The sequence below is a fragment of the Lolium perenne genome, chromosome 3 (assembly GCF_019359855.2).
Source record: "Lolium perenne isolate Kyuss_39 chromosome 3, Kyuss_2.0, whole genome shotgun sequence".
NCBI classification, from domain to species: Eukaryota; Viridiplantae; Streptophyta; class Magnoliopsida; order Poales; family Poaceae; genus Lolium; species Lolium perenne.
Window position 1 is genome coordinate 205811459 of NC_067246.2, and position 24631 is coordinate 205836089.

The 24631-nt window shown below is 43.8% G+C and overlaps 2 protein-coding genes across 2 annotated transcripts; one reads left to right on the forward strand and one right to left on the reverse strand.

The window, feature by feature from the left end:
* The first annotated feature begins 2442 nt into the window (after positions 1-2442).
* Positions 2443-17285, forward strand: LOC127343156 (uncharacterized). Its single transcript, XM_051369270.2, has 21 exons — positions 2443-2686; positions 2815-2899; positions 6766-6805; positions 6896-7144; positions 8118-8217; positions 8291-8365; positions 8588-8686; positions 8848-8964; positions 9047-9162; positions 9266-9365; positions 10071-10420; positions 10799-11129; positions 12245-12441; positions 12567-12785; positions 13250-13436; positions 13680-13927; positions 14206-14298; positions 14376-14477; positions 14621-14990; positions 15213-15350; positions 16200-17285. Exons 1-21 carry the CDS (start codon positions 2555-2557, stop codon positions 17031-17033), a joined length of 4182 nt encoding a protein of 1393 aa, XP_051225230.1. The 5' UTR covers positions 2443-2554; the 3' UTR covers positions 17034-17285.
* Positions 17286-18207: 922 nt separating this feature from the next.
* Positions 18208-19850, reverse strand: LOC127343157 (uncharacterized). The gene has a single exon (XM_051369273.2). The coding sequence runs from the start codon at positions 19786-19788 to the stop codon at positions 18292-18294; it is 1497 nt and encodes a 498-aa protein (XP_051225233.1). The 5' UTR covers positions 19789-19850; the 3' UTR covers positions 18208-18291.
* Positions 19851-24631: the final 4781 nt, after the last annotated feature.

Sequence of the window (24631 nt, forward strand, 5' to 3'; positions counted from 1 at the left end):
GCCTCCAATTTGGTTGTGGATGTGTGCCCCAAGAACCTTGTAAAGGCCCGGTTTCCGCCTCGAGGAAATCCCTTAGTGGAAGTGGGCTAGGCCTTCGTGGCGTTGCTCACAGGAGACCTGAGTGAAGTCTTCGTGACTGTTGGTCTGGCTTTCGTAGCGACCACACTCTTCCAAACGTAGACGTACCTTCTTGCAAAGGAAGAGAACTACGTGAATCAACTCCGTGTCTCCGTGTGCTCCACTCTCGGTTACCTCTATCCTTTATCTCCTTTATATTGCGTTGCCATATCTTGCTTAGACGTTGACCTTGTCATATAGGTAAATTCACATAGTTGCATATCTAGAGAATTTACATTTGTGTCAAGCCTAAATTGAAAAAGAACTAAAAATTGGTTAGCACCTATTTACCCCCCTCTAGGTGCGGCATACGATCCTTTCAGCCTTGAAGTACTCCAAAGCAAGGGCACCTACGCATATGCAAATTGTGGTAGTACAAACGTCTTTGCACCTGCGGACGTGATCAAGCTTGTTGAGGAGGCGTCTCCAGCCTATACCCTCGCGTCAGCGAGCGCCTCGCCCTTGATCACAAGGACAACTTTGCGATAGCTTTGAGCTGAAGAGTTGGGCACTAGCCTTGGCACGAATGGCCATGAAGAGCTCGGCCTTTTCCTTGGTTGTGGCTGCGGTTGCTGCCTTGTCCTTCTTTACCCTCACTATGACGTGCCAGACACCGCCCTTGTTGGTCTCAAGTGCCCCACCGCCGGTGCCACCTCTTTTCTTCGGGGCCTTGACCTTGCAACTGATGACGGCTTTGGTGGTAGGGGGAGTAGGGGCAAGGTCGATGGTGACGGCTTCCTCCATGGTAGGCTAGTGCTTTGGAAGCGGCACCGACAAAATTCGAGGCAGGGTGGCAGGAGAGGGAGTGGCTGTTGTGCCCCGAGCTGGCGGGGCAAGGGAATAAAAGAGGAGGGCGCGTGTGGACGCATGCGGTGTCTGTGCTGACGCATTTCCAGGTCAAATTTTTGTCCGGGATCGATTCGTCGTCGTGGACAACTCTATCAAATTACGTTGCCGTTTGGCTGGGTTTTCCTGCGGACCGAAATAGACAACCACTGTCAATTTGCATCAGGATGCTATGGACCAGGTCGGCACCTACAGTGCGCCGCACTGCTCACGCCGCACACCCCGCGTGTGGTACAGTCGACCTAATTAGCCACACTACATTTTTTCAATTCTATTTCATATTTTTTTTCTTTTCTTTCTATGTTTCTTTTTTCATTTTCTTTTCTATTTATTTTTTTGTAAGATTCGAAAAATATTAAGATTTTTTTTTGAAAATGTGTAGATTTTAAAAATGTTTAAAACTAAAAATCATTTAAATTTGAAAAATGTTCATGTTGAAAAAATGTTCAAATTGAAAAATTATTCAAATTTGAAACTTTTCTAATTGAAAAAATGTTCAAAATTGAAAAATATATGGATTTACAAAAAAAAATTCAAAATTATTTGAAAATGTCTAGTTTTTTATAAACAAAAACATTTAGATTTCAAAAAATACAATTTGGAAAAAAGAAATATCTATATTTGTTTGAAAAACCATTAGTATTAAAAAATAGAACAATAAGGAGAAAAAAGAAGAAAAGAAAAAGAAAAGCTTTTTTTACCTAATGGGCCGCGGCCCATTTAACCTTCGCTGGGTCAGAGGGGTTTGGGGCACCCCGTACATGCCGATGGGAGGTCCTTTACACTGACCTAGTCGACCCTAGTAGGCTACCTGTAGCAGGTTTGTTCGGCCACGACCCATCGCATGAGATACCTTCCTTTTTCTTTTCACATATTTTTGTTATTTTGCTTTGTTCTTTGTTTTTTAAAATATGTACGTTTCTTCAAAACCAGAATATATTTTGAGATATTAATTTTTTAATCCTTATATTTTTCATTATATAAACAATTTTGAATTTGAACAATATTAAGTTCTAAAAAAATTTAAATTTTGAACACTTTTAATTTCCAAACAATTTTAAATTTTAGACATCTTTTAGAAATATATACATATTTTTAGTCTGGATATTTTTTTAAAAATAACATTTTGGTAATCTAAACATTTTTTAAATAAAATTTGAATATTTGAACAGATTCAAATTTTGAACAAAAATCAAAATCGGGATATTTTATGTTTCTTTGGAAATGTTCATATTTTGAATTGAAAAAGTAAAAAGAAACAGGAAAACAAAAAAAGCAGTCCTTACTCGAAAAAAATCATGTGTCCTTATATATTCAGGATAACCCTGATATGAAGCCCATTCGTAGCTTACACCAAAGTCCAAAAAGCGAGCAGGCCCAAGTTACCCATTCGCAGTTTCGCACAGCTCACCTTGCTCTGTCTTCTCTTCTCTTCTCTGTCGTCGTCCAAAGTCCCAACCCAGATCTCCCCGACCTCCAGCGAGCTCCCACAACAAACCACACTGCCCCGACCCCTCTCCTCCGCTTCCTCCCCCGGATCTCCAGATCCCTATACCCGCTCGTCGCCGCCGCTCGCGGCGGGCGCGGCGATATGCTCCGCCTCAGGGCGTTCCGGCCGACGAGCGACAAGGTGGTGAAGATCCAGCTCCACCCCACTCAACCCTGGCTCGTCACCGCCGACGCCAACGACCGCGTCGCAATCTGGAACTGGGAGCACCGCCAGGTACCACTTACTATCTGAGAGATCCCGCTCTGAATTGGGCCCTCTCATCCTTTTCGTCCCCATTTGTGAACCAGCTCAGCAACCTCTGCCTGCGGTTAATTGATCTCCACTTGCTTTGGAATTTGTAGGTGATCTATGAGCTCAAGGCAGGTGGCGTCGATGAGCGGAGGTTGGTCGGCGTGAAGCTTGACAAGCTCGCAGAGGGAGAAACTGGTATGCGCTGCACTACTTCTGCTTGAAATAGCTTGTTGGCAATTCCATAGGTTTTTGTTATGCGCGGTTGGACTGATAATGTTAGATTTGCTAGTTCTCTAGTTAGATGAAAGGCCTGTTGCTTAAGTTGTTCAAATGCGTGTTTTAATTTACTATTCTAGAGCTAATACACAATCCGGTCCTTGAACTATCGCACGTAGCTCAGTTGCATCCTCGAACTACAAAACTGACCGAAGCAGTCCTTGAACTTTGGCTTGCTTACTTCTCGCCGCTCACATGACGCTACATGTGAATCACCTGACTCAGTACAGCCAAGTCATTGCCCACTCATAGTGTGCAAAAGGTCTCATCCATGCTTTGAGCTTATTCACTTATGAAGTCCAGACCGAAGTAGGATCCGAATTCCTATCACATTGACCCTTACAAAACCCAAATTGATGTGCTGGTGGGCATGCTATGTTTCCATGGACCTTAAGCCAAAGGCAGCCCTGGAAGCTGGTTCTTTGTTTCTGTTGCAGCCTTTTATTTGGTGGTAAGCCAATCCCAAAGCTGGAACAAATGGTCCTAAGGATTTATTACGTGTGTCAACTCTTTCTGTGTTGCAAATACATTTTATATATAATGGCAGCATAGCTTGGAATGGATGCACAATATCTTAATAACATGGTCTGAGTGCAATATTACCTGTAACAGTCTATCAGGGGTATTTGGGTCTTTTTGAGTGTTCTAATAACTGGGTTGAGACTTTCCCTACTGCGTTAGCTTGTCCAGCAGTAGCGACACATAACGACGGGATGGAGAGGACCAAAATTCAAAGTTCAGGCCTTCAGAGGCCTTGTTGGTGGTTCTCTAGTTCAGAAACTAAAATTGAGCCCCAATTATTTTACATTGGTTATACGTTTCCGACATCTTTACCTACTAATAAAGGAAGTAAGGTTTCTCCCCAAAAATTTCTTCCGTTTTTTAATTACCTCTAATCTCCAGATAATATTACAGAAAATGCCACCGCTCTGTGTAAAAAACGTTTCATCCAGTATAGAAAAATATACTCCGTACTTCCGTTTCCTGCGCGCGCCCGCGTCGCACTGACCCCTGGACATCGGCATTTCTCTTGGGCCCTCCATTTGGTGGGCTTCTCTATTGGGATTTAGAAAAGCAGCAACCGAACGAATTATTATTCTTAAAATAGTCCCACATCGTTTCCTTAGGATGATTCCAACCGGTTTATATACGATTCGAATTTGCTTGGAATATCAGCAAGGTGAATCAACAAGATGTACTTCGATTGATTGGCTGAAATCTTTTGCCTGCGCATATGAATTAAAGGAGGGATTGCCTGCATGAATAGAGGGATTTCTGGTGAGTTTGATCTAAACTGGCTGGCCTAATTAAGATCCAGATCCCGAAGAGAAAGAGGATGGGGAATATTATACGGTGACCCGAGAAAATCACATGGCGAGAGAGAAATTGGGGGATGTTCTGAATCTGAAGTACCGGACCCCGGCGGCGGCGTGCAGTTGGCCGGCCCGCGCAGATTAAGAGACATCAGCGGCGGCCGCTGCTCCTTCGCCGAAATCCACTCGCCGCCTCTACTTCATGGCTCAGCACTTTGTCCGCACGTCTATCTCCAGAGGGGATCACATGCCTGCAACCGGAATGGGGTGGCTCCTCTCTCCTCCGAGTGGAACGCAGAAGACAAACAATACGCCATGCCGCGCGGATTATATGCTCTCTCGTCTTTTTTTTTTTTTGCTACTGTACAATACATTCTCGAACATAAAATCATTCTCCTGTTTTGTATTTATTAAGTATTTGTGGAACTAAATATCACGGATTACATGATTTTTTTTGAACATAGAGAATACCATGATTTTGTGAAAGAATACTTTATGATATATTTAGTGATAAGCAAGTCTAATACTCCTTATCAAAACACATAAAATCTAAGAAAAAATGTACCTCAGACGAATACATGCGAGCACAACATGATTGGAGAGACCCCGTTAACTAGAATATATAGAAAAAAAAATCCGCTGATCCAAAATATGTAGTTACATTGAATTCTAAACATTATTATTCTTCTCTACGACACCGTAAGTTAACGAAAAGAACGTTTCGTCTTGTCCGCTCCCGCAAGTAGCAGGGCGAAATCCTAGCTGCGCGCCGCCGGTCCTTCCACCTCCCCCCTCGCTGCCGTCGGGCAAAGCCCTGGGGCGTAGGCGGCGAGGACCCTCCTTCCTCCTCGAGCCGCGGTGTGGCGCGGGCCGACTTGGTCATCGGGGACGACGTGCTGGTTGGAGGGCGCGGCGGCACTGCTTCCTGGCGGCGGTGTGGTGGCTTCATGTGCAGGGCTTGCTCGCGGCGGCGGGCGACGCGGGCGGGCGCTCCGATCTATCCAAGGCGGGCCTGGTCTTCTCCGACGCGGGGGCGCGTGCATCACCGAGCTGGGATTCTGGCGGGGGCGGGTAGAGCGACCGGTGGCCGCCGCGAGCTCGGGCCAGGGCAGAGGCCCCGACCCTTCGTGCCCATCTTCCTCTGCCCCATATCTTCGTCAAATGCAACCATGGGGCGCTGGATGTCGATCTGGAAGGGGATCTCTGCTCTGGTGCCTCTTTTCTCGGTGGTGACCTCCGGTTTGTCTCTGTTCATTGGCGTGATGTGCCTGGTCCCTAGGGCGGCGACCCTGGACGGTTGGAGCCTTGTTGGTTGGTGGGCGTGCCAGGGTTCCGGTGCTGCCTTGTTTGCTTGGTCATGTGGACGGCGTGGTGCCGACGATTTTTTCTGGCATGGTAGTGGTACGGCTGCTGCTTTGGTGTCAGCCACTACCCTATGTGGACGGCCGAGTTCTTTCGCCGGGGAAACCATTGCCCTTTGGGCACGATGGGTCTACAGACGCCGTTCTTTTCTTGAAGGCGTCGATGCGGCGGTGCCCGGTCTCTCTGCGTACTCCGGGTGAAACCCCAAGATCCTCAGATCTGGTGGTAGCGGCGCTTTTGTGTCGTGATGCTCTTGAAGATGCCACCTTGGAGTTATCACGCCATGCGGCTCTCCCGTGTTTGGGTGGCGGAGGCCCTCCTCAGTTTTGCTCTCATCGGCAAAGCTTTCTTCGTGTTCTGCACCTGCATGCGGTGTTTCTCGTTGGGCTCTCCCTTGGTGTTCCTCGCCGTTCTGTGAGCTATGTTGATCGATTCCTGGTGGTGGCCGGCCTATGGTGGTGTCTGCGACGGTGGTGTTGTCTCGTCAGTTGTTGTGGTTGTTGGTCCGCCCATGCTTGGCTGAGCACCGGTCCGACAACATATCCCGCCCTGCGCTTCCTCAACCTCATCGTAGCCTGTAATAGTCGTGCCAACTGTTTGTGTTTCCGTTTGTCGCACCCTCGAGTGGCTCTTGTCGTGTGTATGTGTACAATTCTACCTTGTAAGCTGGACTCAACATCTTATATTTGTTTTGCTGGCTGAAGTCGTTATTAATTTAATATTGGTCTTGTGGCCTTTTATCAAAAAAGTTAAGGGAAAACTGACTTTCTTTGATAAAATTCTAAAATGTAATCCGTGGCAATGCACGGGCAAATGTACTAGTTCTATTATAATTTTTGAAAGTAATTTGTAAAACTTGTTAGTTCCTCGATCCTAACTCTCAAGTGCAAGCTAAATTGTAATCCCCGTCAAAGCTGGTTTCAGTTTAGTTTTTACGACAACAGTCTGTTTTCTGACTTCACAACTTTCCCCTCCAACTTCGCTATACATGGTTTTTTAGTTATTTGCTTTATTTTCGCATTCTCTCTTTTCAAGATGGGCATGTGAAAGTAACATACCATATGAGATATATACTTTTGGCTTACTATGACTTTGTCAAAATCTGTGCAGATTCAAAAGGAAAACCAACTGAGGCAATTCGAGGCGGAAGGTATTGATTTGAGAGTTTTGTTACTTTCCCATGGCCATTTTATATGGTATCTTGCCTGACATCGCTACCGGCCAACTATTGTACTCCAAGTGTAAAGCAGGTTTCTTTTTATGACGACGATATACGCTTTTGGCAACATTGGCGCAATTGCTCTGCTGCTGCCGAGGCTCCAACTGCAGTTAATCAACAATCATCCGCTTTCACTGCACCCGCACCATCTACAAGAGGAAGGCATTTTGTTGTCATTTGTTGTGAAAACAAAGCAATATTTTTGGACTTAGTGACTATGCGGGGCCGTGATGTTCCTAAGCAAGAACTTGATAACAAGTCACTTTTATGGTACACTTACTTTGCAGAGTACCCATCCTTATGTCTATATGTATTTCTTTTCATTTATTCATGGTGTTTTACATGTGCCTAAATGAATTGTGCATGCCGGATTCAGTTTTCCTTTTAACTAAGATTTTGGTTGGTGATGTAAGGCGTAAAATAGGAAAAACATAATTTCGTGTGATGCTTGTCATGCATCATTTAGAGCCTGTAGGCTATACTGGTTGTGAACCATTTCTCAGCTGAGTATCCCTGGGTTAATGTTTCTTGGAAATGATAATAATCAATCATAATAGGTACTCCCTCCGTTCCTTTCTATAATGCCTATTGTTTTTTCGCATTTGTTTCAGAATATAAGAGTAAATCTATGTTTTTTTTTTTGCAAAGAACCCCTTCCACCGATCAGGTCAAGTCCAGAAAATCTGGAAACCGATCTGGTCATGTATTTCTGAGATCTGATTTCAGTTTCCTATTTTGTCTGTGATATCGCTAGGGGGTTTTGCGTGAAAAAATGGCTCGCGCTAATTTCCGTGCCAAAAAACAATAGGCACTATAGAAAGGAACGGAGGGAGTATTATATTCTTAGTTTTCACAACAGCATATTGTTCCCAAATCCTAATTACATGCACTCTGGTGGTATTAACAAATAAATCTGCATTTGGCATCGATTCCAACATTTCAGCATTGTTTTGTAATTGGAACCTGGACCTGAACTGAGCTGAAATGTTATGTTCATAAACCTTATGCTCCTTTTTTATCAGTGCTGCTGCATTTCCTGGTATATTTGACCATACTATATATGATAAAATAAATCAATTACCACCAAGTCCGATATATGATTAAGAACTACAAACAGCTTGGCTTCTGTCATTTAATTATCTCTGAAACCCAGTTCAACATACATCTGTTGAACATCAACAAGTACTTTAAAGCTTTGGATTAGTGCTAGATTTTGACTTAGATCATGTTTGTGCTTTTGCAGTATGGAGTTTCTCTCCAGGTCATCTTCTAGTGATGCCCCTCTAGTTGCATTTGGGGCATCTGATGGCGTGATCAGAGTTCTCTCAATGATAACATGGAAGGTTACACATCTTATACTTGCCCCCTTTGCTTCTTCGTAATTGCATTTCAAACCTAGCAGATTGGTCCTTGCAGCTCGTGCGAAGGTATACTGGTGGACATAAAGGAGCAATATCTTGCTTGATGACATTCATGTCTGCAGCCGGCGAGGTAATTTTTCTCATGGTTTGTTTTGTTTTATTAGGATTTGGTCAATTCTGTTTGATCATCAAACTGTGATTTTCCCCTATTGACTGTTGTGTCCATATGCTATGTGCTTGTGTTGTTTGTTGTACTTATCTGCTATTTCATTGTTGCTAGTTTCTGCAGCTTTTCAATTTTCCACATGGTACTGTTATATCTTTACTTATCAATAAGTATGCGTGTCTTCAGGTACATTTAGTTTCTGGTGGTAGTGATGGTCTGCTGGTATTATGGAGCGCTGATCATATCCATGACTCTCGTGAACTTGTACCTAAGATTAGTTTGAAGGTACCATTTTTAACACATTTTTTGTTTCTGCTTTTTTTAAATGCATAATCTTTTGGACAGATATGCAGAATGTTTAGGTTAATCATGTAAATAACATTAGTAAGCAGTTTCTCACGTGGGTTGTTTGATACTGGTTCTTTTCTTTGTGTATCTTTCCAAAGGCTCATGATGGAGGGGTGGTTGCGGTTGAACTTTCAAGAGTAATGGGAAGTGCTCCACAACTCATTACTATAGGGGCTGATAAAACTTTAGCCATATGGGATACCGTTACATTCAAGGTATGTATACTCAATATTTACATGAAACTATGTGTTTTGTTATCCTAGGAAACACTTATACAATAGCATATTTGCTGCGCAGGAAATAAGGCGCATTAAACCAGTACCTAAGCTTGCCTGCCATAGTGTTGCATCTTGGTGTCATCCTCGTGCACCAAACCTTGATATTCTGACTTGTGTCAAGGACTCGCATATTTGGTATGATTTTCTTGTGTTTGGGAAGAAACATCAGATTGTAGAAATTATATATAGTGTTGAAAAAACGATTACATGCGTAATTTTGCATTTTGGATTGTTACAGGGCCATAGAACATCCGACTTATTCTGCTTTAACAAGACCACTCTGTGAATTGTCCTCGCTTGTTCCTCCACAAGCCCTTGCACAGCATAAGAAACTGAGGGTATGCTTCTGGACTGATACCTTTAGTAGAAAATATTTTGCCATTTCAGGTCAAGCTATTGTGTTTTTGACTATTATTATCGGATGATTCCACAATATTCCTGTAAATATTTATTTCCGTCTCATTTTCTCCCAGCTTTAGTAACTGTTGTGTTGCAATGCTAGGCATGTTTATTGTAACTAAGAATGTAGCACAAAGCCAGATTGTAAGCACTCAACGATCACTGAGCATGTTGTTAACGTTGTCTCCAGTCCTATTTGTAGGACATGTTAGGTTTCATTAAGACAAGATTTTGACGAAGAATTACTCCATTAATACATACTTCATATGATACCAATTTCATGTCATAAAACACATTAAAAAGTGACTCTTGGTCAAAGTCTTGTCTGAACAAAACCTAATCCGCCCTACAAATAGGAACGGAGAGAGTATTAATAATTTAGGTGTTAAACATATGTCTCTACTCTCCAGTGTCTATAATGATGCAGTTTGCAAAAGTCATATACCACATCATTCTGGACTTAAAATTGGAAAGGGAATTATCACAGATCAGTGAAAGGTAACTTGAATGCACGTAATGTAAAAAAATCTGGTTCACAGTACCATGTTGCTGATAAGATGCTGGTTTCCGTATGAAGATAACACCACTGTAATGCAGAGTTTTTCAAGCATGCTAACATAGACTGAACTTTGTGGCTACTCTAGGTTTACTGTATGGTGGCACATCCCTTGCAACCACATCTTGTTGCTACTGGAACGAATATTGGTATTATCTTAAGCGAGTTCGATCCAAGAGCACTTCCAGCCGTTGCTCCTTTACCAGCACCGGCAGAAAGCAAGGAACACTCTGCTGTTTACATTGTTGAAAGAGAACTTAAGTTACTGAATTTCCAATTATCAAACACAGCAAATCCATCCCTAGGAAGTGCATCTGAAACAGGAAGATCAAGGAATGAATCTATGGATCAGCTGATAGTAAAGCAATCTAAGAAACATATCAGCACGCCTGCTCCACATGATTCGTATTCAATCCTTTCAGCTAGCAGCTCTGGAAAGTAAGTTTTTATGCCATCTTATCGCTATTGCCTAGCACTTGAGTACTACAAAAGAAACAGACATCATGTACTGGGTTTTTCTATTCCATGAATCTCATGTTGGATTGTTGGCTGCAGTACGCATAGGCCCTAGCTGAATTCGTTTTAGTCATCATTCTGGTTATTGTTGCATTATACATTGCGTGAGAGAGGTTTAGTGTTGCATAGTAGTTACTTTGCTGTTATGTGCTGTGAGTTGTTCATTGCAACTAGAAGTGAATGTTTCGGATATCTAATCTGTTTTGTATTCACTACTGTTTTACGGTGCTTGTGTAGGCTATAATTAGTTGCTCGGTATATGCTATGAATTTTGTAAAAAAACTATTTACTTATTTGCAGGTACGTTGCAGTTGTATGGCCAGACATTCCATCGTTCGCTGTGTACAAAGCTAGTGATTGGTCAGTTGTTGATTCAGGTACAGGAAAACTTTTTGCATGGGACAGCTGTCGTGACAGATATGCTCTGGTCGAGAGTGCATTGGCTCCAAGGATGCCACTTATTGTGAAAGGCGGTTCTTCTAAAAAGGCAAAAGAAGCAGCTGCAGCAGCAGCTCAAGCAGCAGCTGCAGCAGCTAGTGCTGCTTCTGCAGCCACAGTACAAGTTCGCATTTTGTTAGATGATGGAACAGCTCATGTTTTGCAGAGGTCGATTGATGGCCGCAGTGAACCGGTTGGTAATCTTCATTTATGATATATTTTTTACTTATGGAGAATCTTTCCTTTTCTATAGATACCGGTTGGTAATTTGACAGCATGCGATTTTTGAGGAGCAGTAACTTTATTCCTTTTATTTTCTGGTTTTGTTTCTTGATGGAAATATGAAGGCCATTGGCATCACTTATGGAAAACTATCATACCATGCTTGGCATATACTGGAAAAGTTCCAGCCTGAGTACCTTAGTTACATTCATACATTGTTGAAACAAACATGCTACTTGACCACATTTTGACATGATGCACTCAATTTTTTTTTTGTTTTTGTTTTTGGGGTGGGGGTGGGGTAATAGAGCTATAGTCGTAATTATTTGATATGAAAATGCTTGTTTTCTCTAAATGGGCAGAATAAGTTATAGTTCAGTTATTGTTATTAATCTGTATCATACAAATTAAAACATGTGATTTATTTCTGATTATGAGGTCATCTGTTTTCTTATTATGCTTGGTTAATTGTACTGAGTACTTTTAAAACTCTATTGTGTTGCCATTGCTTGGGAGATTTCTGTGCATACCTTGGTTTAACTGTCTTGGATATCAGTATTACTGAAACATAAGGTGGTCAGCAATGCCCATTTTGATGTTAGCATGGTTGTGCGTTCTTGCTTTCACCTCTAAGCAAGTGAAAATAATCTTGATTTTTTGGCCATATAGCTACATGATCTTTCTTTAGGCACATGTCCTTGGGACTGAAGGAGTTTCATTGTATTTTTGTGGCATTTCAATGAATTTTTTCCAATATAGGGCATTTGTATCCCAAAGTTCCTTGGATTGCTTCTATAGGATTCGTTGCAAGAGGTTTGACCTCATGGAAATTTCCCTTTATTTCTTGGATGCACCTTTTCTCTTTTGAAATTCTTGCAAAAATCCTTTGGAGTACCCGAATGCCATGTTTGCAAATTCCTATTTCGTTTTTCGTTTCCTGTAGGATTCAGTAAGTCGTGACATCTCAATCCTACTGTTTTTCCTATTCCTGCGTACTTAAGATTCCGCATTCCGAAGACACTTAGTTTAGCGAGTTGTTCTTAGCATTCTGTTGTTTCAAGAGGTTTATGGTTTGTACTCTTGCAGGTCGTTGGCTTGCATGGTGGTGCTCTGCTTGGTGTCACATACCGGACATCTCGTAGAATCAGTCCTTTGACAGCCACAGCTATATCAACTGTTCAATCAATGCCCCTATCAGGTTTTGGAGGTAGTGCATCATCTTTTGCTTCGGATGACCCATTTTCCACCAGAGAAGGGCCACCCCAAAATTTCCAGTTATACAGGTATATATGCACCTATGGATTTCATGCTTCCTGGATATCTAGAGAATTTATTTGTTGGCCGATACTAGATGATCGCTATGCTATGTATTACATATATTAATCTTAGCTACATTTGATTCGTGCAGCTGGGAGACCTATCAGCCTGTAAGTGGCCTACTTGCACAACCTGAGTGGACTGTGTGGGACCAAACTGTTGAATATTGCGCATTTGCGTACCAGCAGTATATTGTAATTTCTTCCCTGCGACCTCAGTTTAGGTATCTTGGAGACGTTTCAATTCCCTTTGCTACTGGTGCTGTTTGGCACCGTAGACAGTTATTTGTGGCTACACCAACAACCATAGAGTAAGTTAACTCTTCTGTGTGCAGTCTGAATTGTTCATTTAGTGCACCTCAATATTTTCATTATCATGTGTTCCCAACTTCCACTGCCGAGTCTGTTTCAAGCTCTTGGCTGTCTTTTAATAAAGGTACACTCGTGTTTGATTCAAGATGGTAGATAGAAATCAAAGGTGCTGTAGGAAGCTTAGGAGTCCTTGTACGATTTATGTTATATTATCCAATGAGTTCTGAAAACTACATCCATTAAGTTGTATAATAATATAATATGTATATAATCAATGGCGTAAAAGGGGGCAGTTCTACGGTATTGAGAAGGCAGCTACTTTTAAATGGTTTTCTGGTATAGGTATATTTTTTTCCAGCAAATAGTGTTTTGGTGCTTTGATGGCACTCGTGGTTCTAAAAAAAAACTTTGATAGCACATGGGATATCTTGCTATCTCTTGAACTTTTGAACCTATTTTCCAGGTGCGTTTATGTTGATGCTGGAGTTGCTCCAATTGACATCGAGACAAAAAAGAGAAAAGAAGAAATGAAAGCAAGAGAAGCTCAGGGTCGAGCAGTTGCAGAGCATGGAGATTTAGCTCTTATCACAGTTGAAGCTCCCCAGGTTACGGCAAGTGAGAAAATCTCATTAAGACCTCCGATGTTGCAGGTGTGTATTTGTATGTGTTGAATGCTGTTAGTAACCTTTTTTTTACATTGATTGTTTTCTTCAGTGTTCACTAAATTTTAATGGAACTCAGGGTTACTAGTGTAATTTCTTAATTTCAATGTACTTTACTGCATTATTTGACTTCTGTTTAACTGTGCCTTTTTGTCTTTGTTACTTCTTTTTATATATATGAGCTTGTTATAAGGTCTTGTTAATTACAGCTTGTATTTCGCAATTTTCCAGGTTGTTCGTTTAGCCTCCTTTCAACACACCCCATCAATACCACCGTTTGTAGTGCCAAAGCAACCGAAATTAAATGGGGATGATTCAGTATTTCTGAAAGAATTGGATGATAGAAGATACGCTGAAGTTGCTGTTGCTGGAGGAGGGGTGTCGGTTGCAGTAACCCGCTTTCCTGCAGAGCAGAAAAGACCTATTGGACCACTTGTCCTGGTTGGTGTCAGAGATGGAGTTCTTTGGCTTGTTGACAGGTAATACATGCTGTAAGGACAACAAGAGCAGTTCCATGATCATTTTGTGCAAGTAAATGCTCGTTAAAAGAACATTCGCTCAAATAGAGCTAAATTTTTACTCCATCCGTCTCAAAAAAAGCTGCACAACTTTTTCTAGATACGATCAATTACTAAAATATGTCTATATACATCATATTTAGACAAAGTTGAGCAGCTTTTTTTAGGGACGGGGGGAGTTATTGTTAGTTCAATGCTAATTTGGGTGCAATTCTGACATCTTCCAACATTCCTCAAAGGTATATGTGTGCACATGCCTTGTCTCTCAGCCATCCCGGTATACGATGTCGGTGCCTTGCAGCATATGGAGATCCAGTTAGTGCTGTCAAATGGTATGTTTTTATGGTTTAGCACATTTTATTGGCTTTTGCAAGTGGTGTGAGTGACAACTTAAAAACCAATCATGCAGGGCTACTAGACTTGGCCGAGAACACCATGATGACCTTGCTCAGTTTATGCTTGGAATGGGCTATGCTACTGAAGCACTTCATTTACCTGGAATATCTAAGAGGTGAAAATTCTTGCTGCCTGAATTTTTCTATTGCCAGATATTCATTAGTTTTTCTTTTATTTAATTTTATTCTCATGTTTCTCTTTGATAGATGGATCCATATACTATTTTCATGAGTTTAAATTTGTGTTGACATTCCTCAGGTTGGAGTTTGATCTTGCAATGCAGAGCAAGGACTTGAAAAGAGCACTTGCATGTTTGCTGACAATGAGCAATAGCCGAGACGTGGGACAAGAAACTACTGCTACTGATGTTACACAGATTCTCAATTTGGCAGTAGCTAAGCAGGCTAAGCAAGAAAGTCTTGCAGATGCTGTGCAGGGAATAGTGAAATTTGTCAAGGAGTTCTTTGACCTTATTGATGCGGCAGATGCCACCGGCCAGGCTGAAATTGCTCGTGAAGTTTTGAAGAGATTAGCCGCTGCAGCTTCTGTAAAGGGAGCTCTACATGGACAAACCTTACGAGGCCTTGCACTCCGTCTTGCAAACCATGGGGAGCTTACTCGACTGTCGGTATGCTACTTTGACCTAGCAATATTTTACTATTAGAACTTGATTCTTGCCCATTAATGGTGATTTCCATCTGGGACGTTAATACGGCGAGGCTCCTTGTTGATCATGCATGCTAAAACCTGATGTTTCCTTTCTGTTGACGCATTATATTTCGTTTATGATCATTTGCACATGTTTGGGAGTTTCTTAGGAGCAATCACTAATACTGTTGCACCTTTCCAGGGTTTGGTGACCAATTTGATAACAGCTGGCCATGGGCGTGAAGCAGCATTTGCAGCTGCAGTTCTGGGCGATAACGCCCTCATGGAAAAAGCATGGCAAGACACAGGAATGCTGGCAGAGGCTGTTTTACATGCTCAAGTAAGTTTTATTTTGAATTCCATTCTCTCACCTATTCTTCCTAATTTATACTACTATAAGAAACTTGAGTTTGGTGTGAACCAATTAGTCGACATCCATAATAATTAGGTCCAATGGCTGAGAGTAGAAGTTGGTCCCTTACCCCCTAATATCATACTTATCGTCTTCTAGTTACTGCTCCATTAGTTGCTTCAGAAATCAGAACCAATAGATCCTAAAACCCAAAGCACCACTGACATCCTGCCTCAGACGCATGTGTTTTCTGCTCCGACTATACGACCTCTTCTTCCTCTCCATTTCCTAACACCGTCTTCTCAGTTGATTCTGTATAATGAAAATTCCAAATGCATGATGTGTAGATGAGTAAAAAGAATGGAGTTGCTGCGCTTCCTTGCAGTTCAACTAGCAATGAAATGAGTTATCTATTGTGAAGCACTGGTTCTTCTCCAAAAAAAATAGTACTCCTCCGTCTCACGAAAGTTGTTTTGGATTTATCAAAATTTAGATGTATCTAGACACTATCTAGTATATAGATACATCTAAATTTGAAAAAATCTCAGACAAGTTTCACGAGACGGAGGGAGTAATATTGTGAAGCATTGTGGTTGGGGGTTGGGGGTATATATTTTGTATTTTTGTGCAAATACATTGCAAAGAAGTTAATGTGATTGACAGTGACATCATTGATTATGAGATAAACCAACCATAACGAGTTGTCCATAATGAAAGATTTTGGTGAATATGCATTCTGCTCCTGCTGTTTCCTAAAAATGTGACATCACCTTTTTATTTGGCCAAATGACAATGAGTATGGTTGCCAAGTCCTTACACGGTTTTTCCACTCTCTAGGCCCATGGTCGCCCGTCATTAAGGAGCTCAGTCATAACATGGAACAAGGTGCTACAAAAGGAGCTGGATCACACACCAACTGTGAAAACCGATGCTGCCGCAGCATTCTTGGCTTCTCTTGAGGACCCGAAGCTTACTAGTTTGGGAGAAACCGAGAAAAAGCCACCAATTGAAATACTTCCTCCTGGAATGCCGCCACTATCTGCAGCTCCCATTGTTATTAAAAAGGCGGCCACTGCAAAACCTGGGCTTCCTAATGCAGCCATAGGTGCTCCCATGAATCAAGCAGGTGCTCCCATGAATCAAGCAGGTACTCCGATGAATCAAGGCACCCCAATGGCTCAAGGTACTCCAATGAATCAAGGCACCCCAATGGTTCAAGGTGCTCCAGTAAGTCAAGGTGCCCCAGTGGTTCAAGGTGCCCCAATTGTTGAAGGAGCTCCGGTGGCTCAAGGAGCTCCAACAGATAATGGCACTCCTGCTCCGGCACAGAGCACCGATGAGGTAAAGCCATTGGAGGCAACAACAGCTCCTGACAATGTGGAGGCTACAGCAGCTACCAGCAATGCAGAAGCTACTGCAACCCCTGGTAGTACTGCGGAAGCTACAGAAGCTCCGGTTACAGACCCAACAAGTAGTCCTGACGCTGCAGCTGCTCCAGCTCCAGCTCCGGCAGCTGGTTCCAGTGGCACTGATGCACCTGCTGTAACTCCCGGAGAAGCTACAAAGGATGCACCTTCTACCGAGGCACCAGAGACAGAGGATAAACCACCTTCGACAGAGGCATCGTCATCACCCCCACCCCCACCCCCACCCCCTTATTCTTCTGTATAAAATATTTCATTCTCATTTCTCATAGTGGTGTGCCAATTTTTTTATGTATGCTGGTTCTTTCGTTCCACTGTAATTTTTTCCGTTGGTATAGATATTTTGATATGCTTAGTACTCAAAGACGACGAGCAGTATGTGATTAGCTGTGTACATCTGCTGTTCTTGTCGAAAAGAGAGCACTTCAACTGCGACCTTATCTCATGCTGTTTGTGATTAGTGGAGATGATTCAATCGAAGTTTTGCGTGATGAGTTAATCGTGTTTGGCCAGTTCATTGTTTGTTTGCCTCGTGCTGATGTGTCTAGGAGTTCCTGTAGCTCGACAAGTTCATAGTCATTTTCGTTGCTTGTCAAGCATGCTGTGAGGAGTAAGCCATATGGAAAATCCAAACTGAACATCTTTATTTACAGGCGATTCGTGCTAAAATGCTGCCAGTAACATAGCAACGAGCGAAAGACTAGTATTTTTTTTTTTTTTTTTTGGAGGGAAAGCCACCACGGCAAGCTTTATTGATTATAAAACATGATTCACTAAGAGATTCACAAGAAAGAATAGCGTCATTGATAAATTGATCAAGACCAAGATGATTCCAAACCTCCCTTGCACTGGCACATTTGAACAACATATGGCCAACATCCTCCGCTTCATTATGGCAGACTGGGCATTGATCGGTCTAGTTTTTGTCCGAAAATTGAACATGACGGCAGCTCTATGAAAGTCGTCTCAGAATCACTCTAGTAAAGTCTGAAGGGGATGCCGTAAGAAGGAGAACGAGGTAGAGGGTACCGATCCCGGAGTTCCCTCGAAGCTAGCACTCGTACTGCTGTACATCCACGCCACATATACGGAGGCGGGTCAACCCTGCAACGCTCTCTTGCTTTGCTTCCCAAAAAAGCATTCGTCACCTCAAAGAAGCTGTGAAACTTTCGTGCTACGCACTTCAGCAGACATGTTTCCAGTATAATGCTTCGTTTATACTACCGCCGCTCCATTTTGGAACCTGTAGTAAATCAGCGACAACTAATTCAAAGAGAGGGAGTAATATTTATCAAGATACCTAGTTGCAGTCTTTGTGACCAAGATATGTAAGCCTAAAGTTGATACTACCTCTTAGTGATTCGGGATGTTAATCATCAATTTTTTTAACCGAGTAAACTTACATAAGGGGAAAAAAGGCGAAAGAGAAACATCATACAGTATAATCTTAGTACTACATTCGTATTCGTCTGATTATTAAGAACAAGGAGGCATTGCTGACAAAACTAATCGAACTCAGCGGGGTACCCACAGAATGACTCGTTCTTGACACAGAGGAAGAGCCTCTCGTACGCCAGGGCCATCTTGGTGGCCGCGAACATGGACTTGGCGTACTCCCTGCACGCGCGGCCGCGCTCCGCCGCGCGCCGGGCGCCATCCTTCACCACCGCCTCCAGGCTCTCGAGCAGCGACTCCACGTTGGGCGCGAACATGTGGCCGAACTCGTCGTCCACCACGACGCTGCCCTTGATGCTCGGGAACCGCGTGGCCACCACCGGCTTCCCGCACTGCATCGCCTCCATGAGCGTCAGGTCCAGCCCCTGCGGGCGCAGCGTCGGGTCCACGAACACGTCCAGCGCGTTGTAGAACGCCCTGAGCTTCCCCGGCGACACGGCTCCCAGCACCTTGGCGTTGCGCCCCAGGTCCATGTACCGCGACTCCCACGGCCCCTTGCCGGCGACGAGCAGGTACACGTTCGGGTGGCGGAGCGCCAGCCTGGAGAAGGCCTCGTAGAGCAGTGCGTGGCCCTTGTCCTTGACGAGCCTGCCCGACACGCCCAGCACCAGGTCGGCGCTCTTGGGCAGGTCGATCTCCTCCCGGAACTCCCGGCCGAGCTGCGCGTCCGGCGTGAACTGCGCCTCGTCCACGCCGTTCAGGATCACGTGCACGCGGCGGCCCGGGATCTGGTACACGTCGCGGAGCATCTCCCCCGTGGAGTCGCTGATGGCCACCTGGTGCGCGTAGCTCCGGAAGAAGCGGACCTCCGACAGCACCCGCCGCACCGACTCCGACAGGCTCTGGTTGAACGCCGGCGACATGGGCTCGTCCTCGCCGCGGGCCAGGTCCTGGTATATCCCCGAGTGCAGCGCCTCCAGGGAGATGCCGTGCCACGTCACCACCAGGTTGGGCACGCCGCGCGCGTACCGGTGGAACACCGCCACGCTCTCCGAGTGGATCACGTCGAACGGGTCGTTCTCGCCCTCGGCCTCGTACAGCTTCCACGCCTCGTCGCAGCGCCACTGCCCCGGGGTGCCGTCCAGGAAATGCAGCTGAGGCCCGTCGGCGGTGGGCGACGGCGCCGCCTCCGTATGCGGCGGAGGGGAGGTGAACACGTGGACGCGGTGGCCCCGCGCGGCGAGCGCCGTGTGCAGCGTGTGCGCGTGACGCTCCATGCCACCCGGGGCCGTGGCCACGGGCCACTTCCGAGAGAACACGGCGATCTTGAGCTTGGCCAGGGGAGGCTGGGACGACGTGAACGGCAGGTGGTTCCACGAGAACTCGATGTCGCGAAGGTCTCCGGCGAAGCCGCTCACGCTCGACGATGAGCGTCCGACGGCCGTGAGGTGGCTGAAGAGCGGGGAGCACGAGGACCGGTGGATCAGGAGGAGGTAGAGGATGGGGACGATGAAGAGGAGAGAGAGGAGGGCTGGGGAGACGGAGAGCATGGGGTGGGACGGGCACCTCCGCTTCCTCGACCTCTGCAGGGAGGTTAGTGCCGCCATCACGTCATGCACTAGCTCTACCGCTCTAGCTAGCTAGTCATGCAATGCATACACATGAAGGTGGAAACGAAGGAGAAGGAACAAGGACGGAGATGTGCAGATCCCAGTGCACAAAGAGCTTTTGCAAGGAGAGAGTGTGGAGGTGGAGTACCTTGCAGGATATTGACATTTGGGCACGAACTTCATGCCTTGCTTTCCATGGCTGAAGTTACTTAGGGTGTTTGCTTTATGCCCACACAAGCCTTACCAAATATTTTGCAAAAATTGGCTGCCAATTTTTTAGTCAAGAAATCCCTTGCCTAGGTTTGGCCAACTATTTGGCAAGAATCTGGGAGTGGGAAGTGTAGACACTAGTTGATTCCCCGCGCGTTGTTGCGGGCATTTTAAAAGATATTTTTTATGCAAAAGCATGACCATCTGTGAAATTAATACTCATTTTGTATGGTATTGGTTGTGGAACATCAGTGTAACATATTGAGAGATGTAAAATGCGTGAGTAATGTCCAATTTAATCATGTAATATGGATGAAAATAGACTGAAGAAGTTGTATCCCAGATAAAAGAAAGTTAAACGACTTTGTTAACACGCTCCCTCAAAGATAAATTGCATGCATAATTCTCTACCATACACGAACTCACGAGTCATGACTCAATCAACCCATAATCATATTTCCTGATTCCAAATGGGAACAATAGACATACAGAAAGGTGACATGCTATGGGATAGTAAAGTATATTACACTTTCTCAGCAAGTCACTAACCATACATTAGCTTACTTCGTGTTACCATTGCAGCCACGATTATTCTGAAGATGTATTCAGCAAGAGTACATGTGTACTCGCAAAGAAAGGATACCTATCCAGAAAGTTCGATTAAACATGCTCTGCTGGGAAATCAATGAGTGATCTTTTCATATTTTCTGTGAGCCTGTGGTTCGTAAATATTTTGGTTAAGGTTGAAGATTGAAGAAAACTATGATCCAAAGAGAGCATTAATCTAAATCAGAAAATTTTAGAAGAACAAATAATGTTGTGGAACATTAGTGTAACATATTGGGAGATTTAATTTTTGTGACTAATGTCCAATTTAATCATGGAATATGGATGAGAATAAACTGAAGAAGTTGTATCCCAGCAAAAAGAAAGTTAAACCACTTTGTTCACACGCTCCCTCAAAGATAAATTGCATGCATAATTCTCTACCATACACAAACTCATGACTCAATCAACCCGTAATCATATTTCATGATTCCAAATGGGAACTATAGACATACAGAAAAGCGACATGCTATGGGATGGTAAAGTATATTACACATGCTCGGCAAGATACTAACTATACATTAGCTTACTTCTTCTTACCATTTGCAGTGACGATTATTCTGAAGATGTATTCAGCAAGAGTACATGTGTACTCGCACAGAAAGGATACCAATCCAGACAGTTCGATTAAAGATACATGTTCTGCTGTGAAATCAATGAGTGCTCCTTTTATATTTTCTGTGAGCCTGTGACTGCCTGCGTTCGTAAACATTTTGGGTAAGGTTGAAGATTGAAGAAAAATATGATCTAAACAAATCCTTAATCTAAATCAGACCAGTTTAGAAGAAAAAAAAGGAAGTCGGATGGCAGCTCGACCAGCAAGGCGCTAGTCAACCATGGCCCGCTCGGGCGTTGTGAACAATCCTTCACCCCCTTCCTATGTGTTTTACCTATCACGCGGCACAACGCATCGGACGAAGAGTGCGGGGATGAGCGAGAACTGGATGGCAGCCAACGGCCAAGGCAGCGAAAAGCAGGGAGCTAGGTGGCGATCGTGAACAGGTGCTTGGCGGCAACGATTTGTAGTGTTTTCACCTGCAGAATTGCTTCTACTCGCAACGAACATATGCAGTATTGCCTGGTGGCTCACCGTGCACACTTCAATGGAATCATTACTAGAGAGCAAAAGGAGCCCTGCAGCAGCGGTGCTAGTGGAGATCAAAAGTTTGCACGGATGGTTAGAGTATATATAATGCATAGGCAGCCCTGATTGTAATCAATCAGAATGTGAAGGGAATACGCTTTTCAGAACAATAAAAAGAAGTTGGTTGTGAATGCTCTGATAGTGGGGAGAGAAGAGGGTCAGTCACCGTTTGGTTTCTCTGAGTGATCAGCTTCCGCACATCGTGCTAGCATGAAATTTGGCTAGACAATTAAATGTTATCATGTAGAAAATCTAGTGCATCTAAATTTGATCAGATGGCTCTGATTATTTGAGATGATGTGGCTCATTGTGAAGGCAGCTTGCAAACATTAAATACACATAGTGGGGATCAACTTTATAGATATTATAGATTATAGATTCATTGGCAGCTAATTTTTTAGCTACAAACCAAACAATAACCAAAACTTCATGGGCAACCAAAATTTTTTTTTGTCGAGGCTATTTGGGGAACCAAACCAAACACACCCTTAAGAAGATGGCCATGTGGGGGATGTAGGGCGTGTTTGGTTTGAGCCCAAGCCAAGCTCACCAAAAATTTGGCTAGCCAATATTTTGATTGCCTACCGTTAAAAAAGAAAAATGATTGCCGAATGTTGGCAAGGAAAGTGAACTATACTTGGCTAGGGAGTTTTAACCGATCTGGTGCTTTGAAATTCGTGCATATGTGCATCATCAAGTTTTATTTAGAATCTATGAAAAGTAAAGAAACTTAGTGAAACTGAATGATCCGGTGTACTAGAAAAAGTCATTTCTTAAGCATTGACATACACAATTGTTGGCAATCCTGCAAGCAAGTGCCAGAAGTTCAGCCATGACCAACAAAATGGTAGGGTTAGTTTTGGTCACATGTAGTGTTGGTGCAATGTGAGTTTCATTTGTTACCAATTTTGTTTACCAAATTAATACACAATATTTAGGCTAGTTTAGTGCAATATGGTGAATAACTAAGGAAAACACTTGTATCGGCCGATTGTGCCCCACTCTCCTCCTGGTCCCACACATTTTCCTATCTTCTCCATTGCAGCATTATTTTCATCCCTTTCCATCAGCCGCATGTAGCCTGAGGACATGGCCAACACATGGTCCTAGCTTGCGTAGAGAACATGTAGGTTCAGATGCCTACATGGCATGTTCTGCAATGACATGTGTTGCTTGCCGGAGAGGCTGCTTCCTCAGCTTTGAAAAGAGAAGAACAATGGAAAGAGAAAAAAAAGTAGGAGAGAAGGGGCAGATGGAGACCTAAATAATTATTATTTGTGGCAGTGTTGAGCATAAACATTATATCTGGATCTTGTTTAATGTAAGATGGTTATTCATTCCAGTATGAGAACAATGGTTGTTCGATTTATATGAATAATATCTTTTATGGTCATGTGATGTTAGCGTGGTAGTTAACACACGTCCGTTGGGAACCCCAAGAGGAAGGTGTGATGCGTACAGCAGCGAGTTTTCCCTCAGTATGAAACCAAGGTTATCGAACCAGTAGGAGTCAAGGAACACGTGAAGGTTGTTGGTGATGGAGTGTAGTGCGGCGCAACACCAGGGATTCCGGCGCCAACGTGGAACCTGCACAACACAATCACAATACTTTGCCCCAACTTAACAGTGAGGTTGTCAATCTCACCGGCTTGTTGTAAACAAAGGATTAAACGTATGGTGTGGAAAATGATGTTTGTTTGCAAAGAACAGTAAAGAACAGAGTTTGCAGTAGATTGTATTTCAGATGTAAAAGAATGGACCGGGGTCCACAGTTCACTAGTGGTGTCTCTCCCATAAGATAAATAGCATGTTGGGTGAACAAATTACAGTTGGGCAATTGACAAATAGAGAGGGCATAACAATGCACATACATATCACGATAACTACTATGAGATTTAATCAGGGCATTACGACAAAGTACATAGACCGCTATCCAGCATGCATCTATGCCTAAAAAGTCCACCTTCAGGTTAGCATCCGCAACCCTTCCAGTATTAAGTTGCAAACAACAGACAATTGCATTAAGTATGGTGCGTAATGTAATCAACACAAATATCCTTAGACAAAGCATTGATGTTTTATCCCTAGTGGCAACATCACATCCACAACCTTAGAACTTTCTGTCACTGTCCCATATTCAATGGAGGCATGAACCCACTATCGAGCATAAATACTCCCTCTTGGAGTTACAAGTATCAACTTGGCCAGAGCCTCTACTAGCAACGGAGAGCATGCAAGAACATAAACAACACGTATATGATAGATTGATAATCAACTTGACATAGTATTCCATATTCATCGGATCCCAACAAACACAACATGTAGCATTACAAATATATGATCTTGATCATGATAGGCAGCTCACAAGATCTAACATGATAGCACAATGAGGAGAAGACAACCATCTAGCTACTGCTATGAACCCATAGTCCAGGGGTGAACTACTCACACATCAATCCGGAGGCGATCATGGTGATGAAGAGTCCTCCAGGAGATGATTCCCCTTTCCGGCAGGGTGCCGGAGGCGATCTCCTGAATCCCCCGAGATGGGATTGGCGGCGGCGGCGTCTCTGGAAGGTTTTCCGTATCGTGGTTCTCGGTAATAGGATTTTCGCGACGAAGGCTATAAGTAGGCGGAAGGGCAGAGTCGGAGGGCTGACAAGGGGCCCACTTCATAGGGCGGCGCGAGCCCCTCCCTGGTCGCGCCGCCTTATGGTCTGGCCACCTCGTGGCCCCACTTCGTATCCCCTTCGGTCTTCTGGAAGCTTCGTGGAAAAATAAGACCCTGGGCGTTGATTTCGTCCAATTCCGAGAATATTCCTTTGTAGGATTTCTGAAACCAAAAATAGCAGAAAACAACAACTGGCTCTTCGGCATCTT

What these genes read in the sequence shown, in the direction of transcription:
- LOC127343156 (XM_051369270.2), top strand. Translation starts at nt 2,555, where the DNA reads ATGCTCCGCCTCAGGGCGTTCCGGCCGACGAGCGACAAGGTGGTGAAG. An exon ending in TCAGCTAGCAGCTCTGGAAA is followed by an intron (nt 10,421 to 10,798) that starts GTAAGTTTTTAT and finishes ACTTATTTGCAG; the next exon opens with GTACGTTGCAGTTGTATGGC. An exon ending in TTACCTGGAATATCTAAGAG is followed by an intron (nt 14,478 to 14,620) that starts GTGAAAATTCTT and finishes GACATTCCTCAG; the next exon opens with GTTGGAGTTTGATCTTGCAA.
- LOC127343157 (XM_051369273.2), bottom strand. Translation starts at nt 19,788, where the DNA reads ATGGCGGCACTAACCTCCCTGCAGAGGTCGAGGAAGCGGAGGTGCCCG.